The sequence below is a fragment of the Eumetopias jubatus genome, unplaced genomic scaffold (assembly GCF_037043125.1).
Source record: "Eumetopias jubatus isolate StellerSeaLion01/CBP00866 unplaced genomic scaffold, mEumJub1_p1.0 scaffold_15, whole genome shotgun sequence".
Lineage (NCBI taxonomy): Eukaryota > Metazoa > Chordata > Mammalia > Carnivora > Otariidae > Eumetopias > Eumetopias jubatus.
Genome location: NW_028274821.1, coordinates 82897569 through 82916611, shown reverse-complemented (window position 1 = coordinate 82916611; position 19043 = coordinate 82897569). Strand labels below are relative to the sequence as shown.

The 19043-nt window shown below is 40.2% G+C and overlaps 1 protein-coding gene across 1 annotated transcript; it reads right to left on the bottom strand.

The window, feature by feature from the left end:
• Positions 1-9045: 9045 nt before the first annotated feature.
• On the bottom strand, positions 9046-9990 carry LOC114212706 (olfactory receptor 1Q1-like). The gene has a single exon (XM_028107602.1). The coding sequence runs from the start codon at positions 9988-9990 to the stop codon at positions 9046-9048; it is 945 nt and encodes a 314-aa protein (XP_027963403.1).
• Positions 9991-19043: the final 9053 nt, after the last annotated feature.

The following is a 19043-nucleotide window of genomic DNA, read 5'->3' as shown; positions in this document are numbered from 1 at the left end:
GTAAATAGGGGATGGCAGCACATCTCCTGAGCCCAAGGAGTTAAGATCTAACTTGAAAATGTCTCATATAGATGGGTTACATTCCTAATAACTGGTATGGTTCATATTTCTGTGGAATAATTTTCCTTATTGGCTCCCTCTTTTTTGGATTCGGGAAGAAGTGAGTTCATGAATAAATAGTTCTGGTCCCCATTGACTGACCTAGAATCTCATCATATTGGAACTGAACAGATGTTTTTATTGATTTATTTTTTAAAAAGATTTTATTTATTTATTTGAGAGAGAGAGAGAATGGGGGAGGGGCACAAGGAGGGGAAGAGAGAGAATCTTGAGCAGACTCCATGTTGAGCACAGAGTCTGACGTGGGGCTCCATCTCATGACCCTGAGATTATGACCTGAGCCGAAATCAAGAGTCAGATATTTAACCAACTGACCCACCTACGCACCCCCTGGACAGATGTTTTTAGATCACCAAACCTGAACCTCTCATCTTTCAAAACTAATATGGGGCATAGGGGATTACTAAGCCAAATTATTATACATCAGTAAGGCCTGCAGAACTTTGATCATCTTAGTGATATTGTGGCATTCTGACAGGTGTAAGATGATATCTCATTGTAGTTTTGATTTGCATTTCTCTGATGATAAGTGATGATGAGTATCTTTTCATGTGTCTGTTGGCCATCTGTAGGTCTTTTGAGAAATGTCTGTTCATGTCTTCTGCCCATTTTTAATTGGATTATTTGTGGGTTTTTGATGTTGAGTTGCATAAGTTATTTATATATTTGTGATACTAACCCCTTACCAGATATATCACTGGGAAATATCTTCTCCCATTTAGTAGGTTGTCTCTTTTGTTTCATTGCGTGTTTCCTTTGCTGTGCAGAAGCTTTTTATTTTGATGTAGTTTCAATAGTTTATTTTTGCTTTTCTTTCCTTTGTCTCAGGGGACATATCTAGAAAAATGTTGCTATGGCCAATGTCAGAGAAATTACTGCCTGTGCTCTCTTCTAGGATTTTTATGGTTTCCTGTCTTACACTTATGTCTTTAATCCTTTCTGAGTTTATTTTTGTGTATGGTACAAGAAAGTGGTCCAGTTTCATTGTTTTGCATGTAGCTGTCCAGCTGTTCCCAACACCATTTGTTGAAGAGACCTTTTCCCATTTCATATTCTTGCCTCTTTTGTCAAAGATTAATTGACCATATAATTGTGGGTTTATTTCTGGGCTCTTTATTCTGTTCCATTGATCTATGTGTCTATTTTTGTACCAGTACCATATATACTGTTGTGATTATTACAGCCTTGTAGTATATCTTGAAATCTGGGATTGTGACACCTCCACTTTTGTTCTTCTTTTTCAAGATTGCTTTGGTTATTCGGGGTCTTTAGTGGTTTCATACAAATTTTAGGATTATTTGTTCTAGCTTGGTGAAAAATGCTGTTGGTATTTTGAGAAGGATTGCATTAAATCCCGTAGTTTGCTTTTGGTAGTATGAACATTTTAACAACATTTGTTCTCCCAATCTATGAGCATGGAATATCTTTGCATTTATTTGTGTGATCTCCAGTTTCTTTCATCAACATTTTATAGTTTTCAGCATATAGGTGTTTCACCCAGGAGAGTGATTTTGGAGTAGACCATAGAATAGCCTAAAACTCTTTTAAAGTTGTAATAATTTTACAGTCTCCCATTATTTTCAACTCACCGTAATAATAAACAGTTCAGTACTTACAGTGACTGAATTGTTCCATCTGCACTTTCATGTCACTCCGCAAAAGACAGTATAGGTCACTGATGATAGAGACTGGGAGAGAGAGTCTTCACAGTGGCTCTAACACCAGAAGTAGGTGGTACCATTTGGGACATATGGCAAGTAGAGCTGTTTAAACACACTGATAGACTTGATGTAATATGTAAGGGGAAAAGAAGAATCAAGGATGGACTATGGAAATGGGTGGAAACATTTATTTATATGCGATGGTCTCTGTATTGTTGGTGTAAAGAAACACATAGCTTTGAGAGATAAAGGGGGCAGTATTTATAATTACACTGAAACAATAGAAGTAAGTAGCTCTTTGGTACAAACATGATTTTCCAGAAATTATTCTCCTTGAAGAGGTCAGAATGAAATAGAGTTCAGAAACCCAAGGGAAAATGCCAAGGGGCTTTGTTGAAGGTGGTGTAGGGTCATGTTCAAGGGGATGGACTCTGGAGCCAGATAACACAAATTAGAAGCCCACTATTGTCATTACTTGCCATGTGGTTTTTTTCTCAGGCTGTTGGTAATCAGAGTTGTACCTGGACCTGCCCTTATAGTTATTATGATTTCAAGATGCCCTCAGTGATAATCAGGAAACTTTGAAAAAAACAAGTTTTATTACTCTCAGGTCCTGGAAAGCATATTGCACACCTGGGGCCACACAGTGAGGTCACAGGTAGAGAGAAAGCATGGGAGGGCATGGGCTTGGTGTTCTGCTTTTATTGAGGTTGAGGGAAGGGGCCTTGGGTTTCACAGTTTGATTCTATGGGTGGACTTAAAACATAAGAGCAGGAATTTAAAGCGTGGGAAGAGAAAAAGCAAATAGTCCGTTAATATAAATCAACCAAGATTTCTGAAACAAATGAGCAGGGGGACAGTGGCATAGGAGGTTGGAAGGTTCTGGCTCTTTACTAGTCAGTGTGGCTGGCAATGTATTTAGTGAGATAGCCTTTTGATGCGGAACCCAAAAGCAACCTCCCAAATCAAAGCTAAGTCAAGTACTTGGTCTACAAAAAGTAAAACCAACTGTAGGGCTTACACTATAGTGATCTTTGACAATGATCCAACTACTCTGCCTCAGTTATCCATCTGTAAAGAAGAGAGAAACAGTATCTATAATTTAGGATTGTCAAAAGGATTTTATGAATAAAACCTATGTAAAGCACTCATAATAATAGACCAGCTCATGAGTACTATATGTGTATACTATTATTATTATTATTACTATCGATACCCTACAGATGAAGAAATAATGAGAGAAAAGAACAAAGAGTTGGTGGCTAAAGGTTTGGATATCTGTATGTACCTAAAGGCTATTGATGAAATGAGAGTAAGGCCAGTAATTAATCTGCCTCATTTTTTTTTTATTGACTGAACAGCAGTTCATAATATGTGTGTATTGTTTTGGTTCAGATTTCCTTCAAAGTACTGAATAAGAGACAACCCCAAATCTCAGTGGCTTATAACAACAGACGTTTATTTCTCAGTCAAAAGTCTGCAGGTTGAGGGGCGCCTGGGTGGCTCAGTCGTTAAGTGTCTGCCTTCAGCTCAGGTCATGATCCCAGGGTCCTGGGATCGGGCCCCATGTCGGGCTCCCTGCTCAGTAGGAAGCCTGCTTCTCCCTCTCCCACTCCCCCTGCTTGTGTTCCTGCTCTCGCTCTCTCTCTATCAAATAAATAAAATCTTATTAAAAATAAAATAAAATAAAGCATACCATTCAACATTTCTGGATGACAACTCAGCCTTATCTTTTTTTATTTTTTTATTTCATTATGTTATGTTAGTCACCATACAATACATCATTAGTTTTTGATGTGGTGATCCATGATCCATTGTTTTCGTATAACACCCAGTGCTCCATGCAGTACGTGCCCTCCTTAATACCCATCACCGGGCCAAACAATTCCCCCTCCCCCCTCCCCTCTAAAACCCTGTTTGTTTCTCAGAGTCCATAGTCTCTCATGGTTCATCTCTCCCTCCGAATTCCCCCCCTTCATTTTTCCCTTCCTTCTCCTAATGTCCTCCCTGCTATTCCTTATGTTCCACAAATAAGTGAAACCATATGATAATTGACTTTCTCTGCTTGACTTCTTTCACTTAGCATAACCTCCTCTAGTCCCATGCATGTTGATGTAAAAGTTGGGTGTTCATCCTTTCTGATGGCTGAGTAATATTCCATTGTATATATGGACCACATCTTCTTCATCTAGTCATCTATCGAAGGGCATCTCAGCTCTTTCCACAGTTTGGCTATTGCAGACATTGCTGCTATGAACATTGGGGTGCATATGGCCCTTCTTTTCACTACATCTGTGTCTTTGGGGTAAATACCCAGTAGTGCAATTGCTGGGTCATAGGGTAGCTCTATTTTTAAATTTTTGAGGCACCTCCACACTGTTTTCCAAAGTGGCTGTACCAACTTGCATTCCCACCAACAGTATAAGAGGGTTCCCCTTTCTCCACAACCTCTCCAACATTTGTTGTTTCTTGCCCTGTCCATTTTTGCCATTCTAACTGGTGTAAGGTGGTATCTCAATGTGGTTTTGATTTGAATTTCCCTGTTGGCTAATGATGATGAACATTTTTTCATGTGTCTGTTAGCCATTTGTATGTCTTCTTCAGAGAAGTGTCTTTTCATATCTTCTGCCCACTTTTTGATTTGATTATTTGTTTTTTGGGTGTTGAGTTTGAGAAGTTCTTTATAGATCTTGGATACCAGCCCTTTATCTGTAGTGTCATTTGCAAATATCTTCTCCCATTCTGTAGGTTACCTCTTTGTTTTGTTGACTGTTGCCTTTGCTGTGCAGAAGCTTTTTATCTTGATGAAGAAAAGAGAAAGGACCCAAATTAATATAAGTATGAATGAAAGGGGAAAGATCACGACTAACACCAAGGAAATAGAAATAATTATTAGAAATTATTATCAACATCTATATGCCAATAAACTGAGCACTCTGGATGAAATGGAGGCCTTCCTGGAAACCTATAAGCTGTCAAGACCGAAACAGGAAGAAATTGACAACCTGAATAGGCCAATAACCAGTAATGAGATTGAAGCAGTGATCAAAACCCTCCCAAAAAACAAAGAGTCCAGGGCCTGATGGATTCTCTGAGGAATTCTACCAACCATTCAAAGAAGAAATAATACCTATTCTCCTGAAGCTGTTTCAAAAAATAGAAACTGAAGGAAATCTTCCAAACTCATTCTTTGAGGCCAGCATTACCTTAATCCCCAAACCAGGCAAAGACCCCATCAAAAAGGAGAATTTCAGAGCAATATCCCTGATGAATATGGATTCCAAAATCCTCAACAAAATCCTAGCTAACAGGATCCAACAATACATTAAAAGGATCATCCACCACGACCAAGTGGGATTTATCCCCGGGATGCAAGGGTGGTTCAACATTCGCAAATCAATCAGTGTGATAGAACACATTAATAAGAGGAGAGAGAAGAACCATATGGTCCTCTCAATTAATGCAGAAAAAGCATTTGGCAAAATACAACATCCTTTCTTGATTAAAACTCTTCAGAGTATAGGGATAGAGGGAATATTCCTCAAGTTCATAAAATCCATGTATGAAAAACCCACAGCGAATATCATCCTCAGTGGGGAAAAGCTGAGAGCCTTTCCCTTAAGATCAGGAACACGTCAAGGATGCCCACTCTTGCCAATATTGTTCAACATAGTACTAGAAGTCCTAGCAACAGCAATCAGACAACAAAAAGAAATAAAACATATTCAAATTGGCAAAGAAGAAGTCAAACTCTCTCTTTTCGCAGACGACATGATACTTTATGTGGAAACCCCAAAAGACTCCACCCCCAAATTACTAGAACTCATACAGCAATTCAGTAATGTGGCAGGATACAAGATCAATGCACAGAAATCAGTTGCTTTCTTATACATTAACAATGCAACTGTAGAAAGAGAAATTAGAGAAACGATTCCATTTACAGTAGCACCAAAAACCATAAGATACCTCGGAATAAACCTAACCAAAGAGGTAAAGGATCTATACTCTAGGAACTACAGAACACTCATGAAAGAAATTGAAGAAGACACAAAAAGATGGAAAAATATTCCATGCTCATGGATAGGAAGAATAAACATTGTTAAAATGTCTATGCTACCCAGAGCAATCTATACCTTCAGTGCCATCCCGATCAAAATTCCAATGACATTTTTCAAAGTGCTGGAACAAACAATCCTAAAATTTGTATGGAATCAGAAAAGACCCTGAATCGCCAAGGAAATGTTGAAAAAGAAAACAAAGCTGGGGGCATCACGTTGCCTGATTTCAAGCTATGTTACAAAGCAGTGATCACCAAGACAGCATGGTACTGGCACAAAAACAGACACATAGACCAATGGAACAGAATAGAGAACCCAGATATGGACCCTCAACTCTATGGTCAAATAATTTTTGACAAAGCAGGAAAAACATGCAATGGAAAAAGACAGTCTCTTCAATAAATGGTGCTGGGAAAATTGGACAGCCACATGCAGAAGAATGAAACTCGACCATTCTCTAACACCATTCACAAAGATAAACTCAAAGTGGATGAAAGACCTCAATGTGAGACAGGAATCCATCAAAATCCTAGAGGAGAACATGGACAGTAACCACTTTGACATCACCCACACCAACTTCTTTCAAGATACATCTCCAAAAGCTAGTGAAACAAAAGCAAAAATGAACTTTTGGGACTTCATCAGCCTTATCTTTAAAAAAAAAAGTCTGCAGGTTGAAAGAGGGAACTGTGTTTCAGACCCTGGGTCAAGTTCAGGTCTGGTCTATGTGTTTCTCATTCTGAGATTCAAGCTAAGGGGCCTCAGCTACATGAGATGAGCTTTTCTTCTCATGATGAAGGCCAGAGCCCAAGAGGGTAAACCAGATGATCTGAACCCATTCAAATCTCTTTATTGGAAACAGCTTTTGTTATGCCTGTTCATAAATTGCTAGCTAAAGCCAGCCCAAAGTCAATGGGATGGAGATGTGTATTCTGCCCCAGCAAAGCCATGGCAAAGACAGGAAAGTAAGGAAGAACTGTGAACAGATAACAACATCTATCTAACTACAAAACAAAATGAACCACAATTCCATTAGCATGCATGAAGATGATTTCTAACTTTTCACTATCCTAGACAAAAGTGTATTGAACATAAAATATATGAGTGTATTTACGTATATATAATATATTCATTCCTTATATATATTAATTCTATGAGATAAACTCCGAGAAGTAGAAGTGTATCATCTAAATACAAAATTGTTTGATAGCATTTCCCAATTGCTCTTCAATTATTAATATATTAATTTACTCTCCTGTCAACTTCTTTACCTTAAGAAAGTTCTTTCAGTGGGGGCATTTGGGGCTAATTAGAAGAAGCTACAATGCTAACAGCTGAGGAAAATCATTTGGTAAAGTAGGTTCAGCCATGGAACTGACTCCTAAAGACACAGAAAGGAGGACGGTGGGCCAAGGAGGCAGGAAAGAAAATAAGGGGGAACAGTGGAATCCAGAAGAAAAATATTGGGTATGTAAGATACTTTCTGGAAGATGTGAAGAACCAGAGTTAAGTAACCAAAAGTTGGTTTCATTGCCTTGTTATTATCATATTATAAATGTCAGGCCCCCTTTATCTTGGAAGAGTTTATTATCCTGATGCAGCCAAAAACTTAAGGAGTGTAGCACCTCAAACCAGTTTTGATGGTGACCAAGGCTTCCAAATAGGTCCCAAGAAACCCTTCTTCTAGCTCATTACACAAATTTGCCACAGTTTTAGCTTCTCAGTTCAGTGCCGTAACTGCTTATATCCTACAAAAGAAACTTTCTACTGTCAAATGGCCTGTAAATCGGCCTGCACTTGCAACTTCTGCCCCATGTCCAGGGAGGTCCTTCTCACCTTTTCCTTTTGAAAAGGAAACTGGAAACACCCATGAAACTAAAGAATTGACATTTTAGTAGACATTTTGGCTCTTGGACCTATTTCTCGTTTCCAGAACTGATTGATCAACAGGTAACTACCCAGTAAAATAGTCAGGTTCCACATTATCAGCTACAGAGAAGATTAGGAGCATGCTGAGATAAAAGGAGTTAGGTTATTCTTGAATGGTGCAGCTAATGAAGGTTAAGAAAATGCAAGTTGGAGAGCCCTTTACATTATTTCACTGATACTGACTACTAAATTAACTCATACAAGTACAATAGATGCACAAGAATGACAGTGCTTAATTCTGCAACATCTGTAACTTCTGACCCTATACAGTAAACACTTGTCATCATGTCCCTCTTCCCGTATTGGAGTAGTTCTGCCATTTCATTTGTCTTGGTGGGTGGCAGAACCTCTCTCCCACTTACAGAAAATAAAAGCAGCAGTATTGCTTGCCCAGTTTCCCTGGGAACTAGAGCATGGACTTCTGACCAAGTCTTGGCCAGCCGCATGGATCACCTTATTTTGAATCTAGATGTATTGGTATAAAGAACAAGAAGTGGGCATTTTTTTTCCTGGAGGTGGTCACATCTAGTTTTCAGGCCTCTGGGGGTTATGCCCAGTGACTATTGCTGATAGTACTGGTGGCGGTATGAGTGAAAAGAGTTTAGTGTCTACAGCAGTGACCTCATCACACAATTCTGGGATATGATTTTGACTGTGGTTCTGACTATATGACCTTTCTTAGTCTTGTCCATTTTATTGAGCCTGGTTGCTTAGCCTTTGTGGAAATTCAGGAGTTCCACATACACTTTCTTTTCTTTTTTTTTTTTAATATTTTATTTATTTGACAGAGAGAGACACAGCGAGAGAGGGAACACAAGCGGGGGGAGTAGAAGAGGGAGAAGCAGGCTTCCCGCCAAAGCAGGGAGCCTGATGTGGGGCTCGATCCCAGGACCCTGGGACCATGACCTGAGCCGAAGGCAGACGCTTAACAACTGAGCCCCCCAGGCACCCCCACATACACTTTCAATAAACTTATTTCCTCTACAAATCAACCAGAATTGTTTTCTGTTGCCTATATCTAAGTATGTTACAACCCTGTTGTTTAATGGCGGGCCCAGAGAACACTAAATTATAATTAAAGTCATGCTAGTGGCTTACGCTAAATACATAGTCTCATGTACTTTGGTTTAAGGGATAGGTCAGGACAATATTCAATGGGAAAATCCATAATATGTACCTAATTTAGATATTTCTGGGAAGTTCTAAAGGAAACATATGTAAGGGACAAAACTGTTTTCCCAGAATCACTGGGAAAACTAGGAACTGTGTTTGGGGTTTTATCTAAAGAATGAAGTCCATATTCTGCTCACCCATTTTCTGAAGGCTCCCTTGACATCCCCATTCCTCAGGCTGTAAATGAAGGGGTTCAGCATGGGGGTTACCACCGTGTACATGACTGTCAGGATGCGACCCTCAGTCACTGAATAGCTGGTAAGGGGCCTGAAGTAGACCCATGTGAGTGTGCCATAGAAGATAGCCACCACAGTGAGGTGGGAGCCACAGGTAGAAAAGGCTCTCCACTTGCTCTTGGCCGAGGGGCTCTGGAGGACCACTGAGATGATGTGGGCATAGGAGGCAATGATGAAGGCCAGAGCACCATTGATGACAATAACACCCTCTGTGTGAATCATCAGGGTGTTGAGGTAGGGGCTGGAGCAGGAAATCTTCATCAGAGGGTAGAGGTCACAGAAGAAATGGGGGATCTTGTTATCTGCACAGAAGATCAATCGGCCCATGAGAAAGGTGTGCAGCAGGGCATGAAGATGGGAGAGGATATGGCACAGAGCCACCATCTGTGAACACAGCGTTCTGGTCAGGATCATAGGGTAGCGGAAAGGGTAGCAGATGGCGATGTATCTGTCATAGGCCATCACAGCCAGAAGGAAGTTTTCCATGGCTGCAAAGCAAATGAAGAAATAAGTCTGGGTTAAGCATCCCATGTAGGAAATAGCCTTTGTAGGAGAGAAAATGTTCTGCAGCATCTTGGGGACTGTGGTAGAAGTGAAGCAGATGTCTGCCAAAGCCAAGTTACTGAGGAAGATGTACATGGGGGTGTGGAGGTGTGGAGTATAGATGATCAGTGTGATGATGGCAAAGTTCCCAGAAATGTTGATTGCATACATCAGTAGAAAAAGAAGGAAGAGTGGAATCTGCTCTTCTGGGTGGGTAGAAATGCCCAAGAGAACAAAATGGGATACACCGGTCCAGTTGGTATTGACCATCTGTTGCCATAAGAATAAACAGGATTATCACTTTTTATTGAGGTATATAATTGCCATATAACATTATATTTCAGGTGTACACAATAATGATTCGATATCCGTATATATTGCAAAATGATCGCCACATTAACTCTAGTTAACATCCATCCCCATACATAATTACAAATTCTTTTCTTGTGATGAAGACTTTTAGGATATACTCTCTTAGCAACTTTTTAAATATGCGATGCAGTATTATTAAGTATATTCACCATGCTATACATTACATTCTCATGGTTTATTTTATAACTGGAAGTTTGTACCTTTGAACTCCCTTCACCCATTTCACCACTCCCTGCCCTCTGCCTCTGGCAACCATCAGTCTGTTCTCTGCATCTATGAGTTTGTTTCTTTTTGTTTTTGTTTTTTAAGAGAGAGAGAGCAGGCATGAGCAGCGGGGTAGTGGCAAAGGGAGAGGGAGAGAGAAAGAATCTTAAGCAGGCTTCACACCCAGCACAGAGCCCAATGTGGGGCTTGATCCCACGACCCTGAGATCATGACCTGAGCTGAAATCGAGAGTTGGATGCTTAAATGACTGAGCCACCCAGGCGCCCCAGAGCCTTTTTCCCCCTTTAAATTCCTCATATAAGTGAAATCATATGTTATTTATTTTTCTCCGATTTATTTCACTTAGCATAATGCCCTCAAGGTCCATTCATGTTGTTGTAGATGGCAAGATTCCATTTTTAAAAAATGGCTGGATGGTATTCCATTGTATATGTATACTACATCTTCTTTATCCATTCATCCATAGTTGAACAGTTAGGTTGTTTCCATGTCATGGCTATTGCAAATAGTGCTGCAGTGAACATAAGTGAACATATATCTTTTTGAATTAGTGTTTTTGCTTTCTGTGAATAAATACCCAGAAGTGGAATTGCTGGATCATATGGTAGTTGCAGTTTTAATTTTTTTTTTGAGGTAACTCCATACTCTTTTCCAAAAAAAGATTATTTTTATAGGCTTGGACATCTGAGCAGTCTGTTTGGTTTCTATCACTTTTGTGCTCTGATACAAACTGCACACAGTGTTGGTAATGGGATCAAGTGCTTATTTTCCAAAATAGTGAGGTATGGATTTTTCATTATCAACAGCATCATCACTATTACAAATTGTACAGATGCACCGGTATTATAAATTAGAAAACTAAGGCATGGAAAGTTTAACCTTTTTTTGCCCATGAAGGGCAAAATCTGATCTTAAAGTCATGCTTATCAGGTTCCAAAGTCTATGCTAGTGATACTATATAGCGTGACTCTGCAAATAAAACCAACGCACCTTATTCCTGGTAATAAGACCTCTTGATGGGCTATATAACCAGGTAATCTGCCTACTAAAAGGGATTTCAGAGGTTATCTGGTCCAACAATTTCTATTTTGGGGAGTGCATACTCCTGGTGGTACCCAGACTTCTCAAAGAGTATACAGACACATCTTAGGAGAAACAGTTTCCAGATTCTCAGCTTCTATATTTCTCTTTTATGAAATCATTTTGTCTTCAAGATATCTTGAACGTTATGCATTATTCTGTCTCCTGCTTAGCAAATGAAAGACATACTTTCATCCGTCCGAAATCCAGGATAGAAAAACCTCAAAGGAGTCTAATGAATGGACAATCAGAATATGAACGAAATGGATTACTTTAATAACAAATAATAAGTCCTTTTTTAGGTAAGGGGTTTCCAATCTTTTGTTCTCAAAAAAGCCTTGGTTTCCTTATCTCTAAAATGGGGGAATATTAATAGTACATCACTCATGAAGTTGGTATGAGAATGAAATAAGAGTGGCTGGTCCATGGCAAGTGCTCAGTAAATGCTGGAAATTATGCCTATCAATTTTTCAGTCCTGTTCTACTCTTCTCCAGGTTTTTCGGAGAGTAAGTGTTTCTGCTGTCCAGGTCTCTCTACAGTGAACCTGCTCCACACTGTCACTGTCTTAATTTGAAACAAATAATACATTATATGTTAAAAAAGAAGAAGAAGAAGAAGATAGTAGGAAGGGAAAAAATGAAGGGGGAGAAATCGGAGGGGGAGATGAACCATGAGAGACTATGGACTCTGAGAAACAAACTGAGGGTTCTGGGGTGGGTAGGGGGATGGGTTAACCTGGTGATGGGTATTAAAGAGGGCATGTATTGAACGGAGCACTGGGTGTTATACGCAAACAATGAATCATGGAACACTACATCAAAAACTAATGATGATTAACATAACATAATAAAAAGAAAAGTTAAAAAAAATGTGGTTCCCAAGAACTAAGCAAAGTTCTGTGAGTCTGGTCTTTTGTCACAGGTTCATAATGATCTGGGCTGGTCATAAATCATAGCCTTTTGGGGGAGATGAGAGTTGGCTGTGTCCATGGCTAACCCAAGATTTCTTTTTTTAAAAGATTTTATTTGTTTATTTGAAAAAGAGAGAGAGCACAAGCAGGGGGAGCAGCAGACAGAGGGGGAGGGAGAAGCAGGCTCACCGAGCAAGGAGCCCAATGAGGGGCTCAATCCCCAGACCCTGGGATCATGACCTGAGCTGAAGGCAGATGCTTAATGACTGAGCCATCCAGGTGCCCCTAACCCAAGATTTCTTTACAATTAGATCATTGGGGGAAAAAGTATGAACAATTAAGAACAGCCTCTCTGTAAGGCACTTGCACATGCATTATCACATATAATCATCAGCAATTCTGAAGACACTTCCAACAGCAACAGTCACTCACTATTCTCATCTCCCAGATGAGGAACCAAAGCTTTGGGACATGAAGTGATTCGCTCAGCGTAACTCAATGGTAAGTGGTCTGGCTGGGCTTCACCTTACAACTGGATACCTTGAGTTCTCTACATGGGCTACATCACACTGCTCATTTAGTTTACTTAGCTCTTTCCCCATGGAAATGGATTTATCCATCACTGCTGGACTGTCTGCTTTTATATTTCAAACTAAAGGATGTCACCATGATACAACTCAAGAGAGTGAACATGAGACTTTTCAGTTACCAAGATCTGGAAATTCATAGTATGCTATTGAACTATTGATTTCAATATGGTATGATAATGAATGAGATCTAAAAGTTGTAGCCACTCTTTTAATGAGCACTTTCTGTAAACCAGGAATAGTTCTAAGAGCTTTACCTATATGATTTTTATTTGGTGACCACAGAAATTATGTGACGTAGGTATTATTATCTCTGTTTTATAGGTGAAGAAATTGAAGCTCAGAGGGGTTCTGTGACATGCTCAAAGTCACAGAGTTAGTAAGTAGTAGAACTAGAATTTACATTCAGTTTCATTTAAGCCCAGAGTCTGTGCTCTTTTTTTTAAAGATTTATTTATTTATTTGAGAGAGAGAGAGAGAATGTGCAAGAGTGAGAGAGAGTGGAGGGAGGGGCAGAGGGAGAGAATCTTTAAGCAGACGCCCCATTGAGCGTAGAGCCTGACATGGGGCTCAATCTCATGACCCATGAGATCATGACCCTGAGCCAAAACCAAGAGTCACAGGGAAAGGGAGGGAACACTGAATGGGAAGAAATCAGAGAGGGACACAAACCATGAGAGACTCTGGACTCCGGGAAACAAACAGGGTTACAGAAGGAGGGGGTTGGAGGGATGGGGTAGCCAGATGATGAGTACTAAGGAAGGCACGTGTTGTGATGAGCACTGGGTGTTATACGCAACTAATGAATCATTGAACACTACGTCAGAAACTAATGATGTACTCTATGTTGGCTAACCGAACATAAAAAAACAAACAAACCAACCAAGAGTCATATGTCAACCGACTGAGCCACCCAGATGCTCCTCAATGTTTATGTTCTTAACCAGTGGACTGTGCCATGCCTTAAGCGTTCCCTAACTATTCCAGTTCCTACCTTACTCTATGTTTCTTGTTTTCCACTGTGCGGTCTTGTGCCTTTGGCCAGTGATATGTGTCTATCACGTTTTTTCCTACTTTAATTCTCATTATAGAATTAGAGAGTAGATATTATCATTCCCATTTTCAGATTATTAAATTGAGAATCAGAGGGATAGATTAACTTCCTCAGGGCCGCAGAGCATAGGGTCGGGTCGTAGAGCTAACTCAGAAGTGATGCTCCTCTGCCCCAGCTCACCCACTTAGCACCTAATGTTTTGTTCTTGTCCTGTGCTTCCTTCCCCTTACTAGTCTGTCACTGTAATTGGAGCCTCCAAATCAGAGCAGGGGGTCCTGAGTTTATTTAGGAAACATGAGATGTCTCCCCTCAGTTCTTAGGGAAGTTGTAAAAAGTTCTAAGAAGGGAGTGTGCCATGGTGAGCACTGTGAATTGTTTAAGACTGACGAATCACAGACCTGTACCCCTGGAACAAATAATACATTATATGTTAAAAAAAAAAAAAAAGAAGTGAATGACCTCTACCAGATAGTTTGGTATCAAGTTTCTGTGACAAAGCTGCTCATAAGACTGGAGAAAGCCCCAGAAGTGGTTGGAGGGCGGGCTGCCTGGGACCTTGGAGTCCCCTTCATCTCCCTCATAGCTGCTGGAGATTACCCTACCTGACGCATAGTGCGGCATATCAGCTCCTTGTGGATAAAGGAGAATAATGTGGTATGGGGCAAGGGCTGGGAATCCAGGAATGGGGAACTACTAGAGAAGAGTCTTTATATAGGAATGTGGACAGAGAAAAAGTAGTGTGTTGTGTGAGAATAGTTTTAATCCAAGAATGGTAAGATTTGGGCTTTGGTCTCAGGTTGCCATGAAACTTTTCTTGGGGACCTTATGAAAATCTCTTCATTCTTGGGAGCCTCAGTTTCTTCTTTTGGGAGATGGGAAGAAGAACCCCTGCTTTCAATACAAGAGGCTTTGTAAAAAACAAAAACAAAAACCAAAAAACCCAAAAAGAGAGTGGGGACTTAAAGGCCCTGTAACAAGTCTGTGAAACAGTGCAGGGTTGTTTGTTTTAAATTCCTATAGGAACTTGGCTTCCCTATCACAGAATAGGTCCCCACAACTCCTGGCAGTCAGAGCCACAGACTTCCCTGATAACAGAGTTGCCTCTCTTTCCAAAATGACCTTGATAAATATAAGAGGCACTTGGATAACACGACTTAGTCTATTTTCTGGGTTTGTCAGTTCGATCACTAATTCCTAGAAGTGGAAAGAAAAGTCTGGGTCAGTTTTTAAGAAAGATGAAGTTGACAGCTATGTCCAGGGATTCATTTTAGAATCATCCAATCCTGATTACCTATGATACCTCCCCAAATGATTGAAGCTTTCTGGAATTCCATCAGATATTTTCTCTTTGACTCAGGAAAATTTCCCTGAAAGGAAACACTCTTGACTGTTTAAATCATTCAGTTTGTTTTTGGTTTTTGGTTTTGTGTGTGTGTGTGTGTGTGGCTAGGTTTTAATAAAGGGAGGGGAGAGTCCATGAAGACATAGCATGTCTGAGGGTGGCATAAGGAAGAGGCACTATGAAGGGAAAGAAAAGGAAAAAAAAAAAAAGAAAACTTAGGGAGTCAAAGACAAACTTCACAAAATGCACAATACTGTGCAAAGGATCCAATTTGAGAAAGATGGTTATCCCTCCGGAAACTGCAGAGAGCAATTCTTGCGGGGGAATTACCTGACTGGCTCAGCAACCGCAGTGTGCTTGTGAAGCCCTGAGTGCAGAGACTCACCTTATTGTGGGCCTCCAGCTGGACTGGAACGGGCTGGGCTGGGTACTTCCTCCCTCAGGCAGCATGTGTCATCATGTCTTCTTTTAACAGTAGCATAGAGCCAACCACTCTGGGAGGACAGAGGAAGTTGCCCAGCATCGCAGAAAGGAAGGCATCAGGAAGGAGTTAAAGGGAAAGGGCAGCCAGCCTCATGGGGGGAGGAGGGGTGGGGCTTCTGCTGGTCAGGGGCAGGAAGGCATGCCTGGGAAAGGCATGGGAGATTTTATCACATGCTTCTGCATGATTCCATGGTTCTCACTAGCACAGAGCCCCAAGCGTGTCATTGTCCAAATCCGAGGCTGTCCCTGGAGTGGGGCCCAAGAGGCAGCGCTTCCAATATTAGCGTTAGTGACTACCTGTGGCTTGGCAGGTGATCCCGGGAGTGGTCAGGACCTGGGAGATCAGCCTGGACATGGAGTTCTCTGATGTGGGCTCCAAAATTTGACTCTGAGAGGTCCTTGAAGATTCGCCTCTTATTTTTACATTTCACTTAAGTTATACACCCTTATTTAAAAATACTTAGCACTGAAACATGTATCAAGTGAAAAGTGAGAATCTGTTTCCCACCTTCCCCATTCCTCTCCAGGAGTAATCGCTGTTAATATTCTGACATGTACTTACCCAGACACTTTTCTATGCATATATGTATATGTATAATTTTGTTTTTACAAAAAATGGGGTCATTTGTTCTGGAGCTTTCTTTGTTTCTCTCATCAATATATCACAGATCTCCTACGTCACCATCAGACCTACCTCGTTATTTTAAAAGTAATGATTATCGGATGTTCCACAAGTTATAGAGATTCCTTCCTCAGGCCGTGTATCTCCTTTTTTGGGGGGCTATCACAAAAGCAATGCTACATGGATATTCTTTTTACAAATGTCTTTGTGTATATATATTTTCCTAGAAATGGAAATGCTATATGAAAGTATATGTGCACTTTTAAAACAAACATATAGACCAGTGGAACAGAATAGAGAACCCAGATATGGACCCTCAACTCTATGGTCAAATAATTTTTGACAAAGCAGGAAAAACATGCAATGGAAAAAAGACAGTCTCTTCAATAAATGGTGCTGGGAAAATTGGACAGCCACATGCAGAAGAATGAAACTCGACCATTCTCTAACACCATTCACAAAGATAAACTCAAAGTGGATGAAAGACCTCAATGTGAGACAGGAATCCATCAAAATCCTAGAGGAGAACATAAGCAGTAACCTCTTTGACATCGCCCACAGCAACTTCTTTCAAGATACATCTCCAAAAGCTAGTGAAACAAAAGCAAAAATGAACTTTTGGGACTTCCTCAAGATAAAAAGCTTCTGCACAGCAAAGGCAACAGTCAACAAAACAAAGAGGCAACCCACAGAATGGGAGAAGATATTTGCAAATGACACTACAGATAAAGGGCTGGTATCCAAGATCTATAAAGAACTTCTCAAACTCAACACCCAAAAAACAAATAATCAAATCAAAAAGTGGGCAGAAGATATGAAAAGACACTTCTCTGAAGAAGACATACAAATGGCTAACGGACACATGAAAAAATATTCATCATTATTAGCCATCAGGGAAATTTAAATCAAAACCACATTGAGATACCACCTTACACCAGTTAGAATGGCAAAAATGGACAGGGCAAGAAACAACAAATGTTGGAGAGGTTGTGGAGAAAGGGGAACCCTCTTACACTGTTGGTGGGAATGCAAGTTGGTAGAGCCACTTTGGAAAACAGTGTGGAGGTTCCTCAAAAATTTAAAAATAGAGCTACCCTATGACCCAGCAGTTGCACTACTGGGTATTTACCCCAAAGATACAGATGTAGTGAAAAGAAGGGCCACATGCACCCCACTGTTCATAGCAGCAATGTCCACAATAGCCAAACTGTGGAAAGAGCTGAGATGCCCTTCGACAGATGACTGGATGAAGAAGATGTGGCCCATATATACAATGGAATATTACTCGACCATCAGAAAGGATGAATACCCAACTTTTACATCAGCATGGATGGGACTGGAGGAGATTATGCTAAGTGAAAGAAGTCAAGCAGAGAAAGTCAATTATCATATGGTTTCACTTATTTGTGGAACGTAAGGAATAGCAGGGAGGACAGTAGGAGAAGGAAGGGGAAAGTGAGGGGGCGGGGAGTTGGAGGGAGAGATGAACCATGAGAGACTATGGGCTCTGAGAAACAAACAGGGTTCTAGAGGGGAGGGGGGAGGGGGGATGGGTTAGCGCGGTGATGGGTATTAAGGAGGGCACGTACTGCATGGAGCACTGGGTGTTATACGCAAACAATGAATCGTGGATCACCACATCAAAAACGAATGATGTATTGTATGGTGACTAACATAACATAATAAAATTTAAAAAAAAAAGAAAGTATATGTGCACTTTTTTCTTTTTTTTAATTTTAATTTTATTATGTTAGTCACCATACATCATTAAGTGTATGTGCACTTTTAATTTCAATTGGCACCACCAGATTATCCTCCAAACAATTGGAGTCAATTTATACAGCGTCCAAGAGCATATATAAGAGTGTCCTTTTCCACACGGCCTAACAGCACTGTTTGCAAACTCTTTTTTCTTTTTTTGCAAACTCTTTTCTATCTCTCAGTCTGATGATGGAAAAAGAAACAATACTTTATTACAGTTTTACTTTTTTTCCTAGTTGCTGGGGGAATTTTTTTGTATTTTTGACCATTTTAGTGTTTCCCTTCTTTGAATTTTCCAGCTGAATCCTTCCCCATTTTTTCTCTGTGGTTGCTTTGTTTTTATTATTACTTTGCAAGGGTTATAATGTGCTTAAGAGATATTCTGTTATGTTTTCTTTCTTGATCTGACTGATAACTCTCTGTTCTCAGTATGCAGTTTGAATAGATGTTTTCCCTTTTACTTATGCTCTCTTCATTCTGGGAACACAAATCATTCATCTCCCTAGAAAGAAAAATGGAACATTCTTATCAGCTCTCATGTTAGTCTGCTCCCAAACATCTGAAACTTACATGGACACAGATGTCATGGAATGCACATAGTTGGCAATCATAATAGGTTACATAAGTTGAGTGTTTACTATGAGTCAGGCCCTCTGTTTAAAGTGCTCAGATGCTTTTGTGTCATTTAATCCTCCCAGTGACTATATGAGCTACCCCCACGTTCATTGCAGCATTAGTCACCATAGCCAAGACATGCAAACAACCTAAGTGCTGCCGACAGATGAATGGGTAAAAAAAATGTGATATACACCCAATGGAATATTACTCAGCCATACAAAAAAGGAAATCCTTCCATTTGTGACAACATGGATGAAGCTTGAGGCTA

What these genes read in the sequence shown, in the direction of transcription:
- LOC114212706 (XM_028107602.1), bottom strand. Translation starts at nt 9,990, where the DNA reads ATGGTCAATACCAACTGGACCGGTGTATCCCATTTTGTTCTCTTGGGC.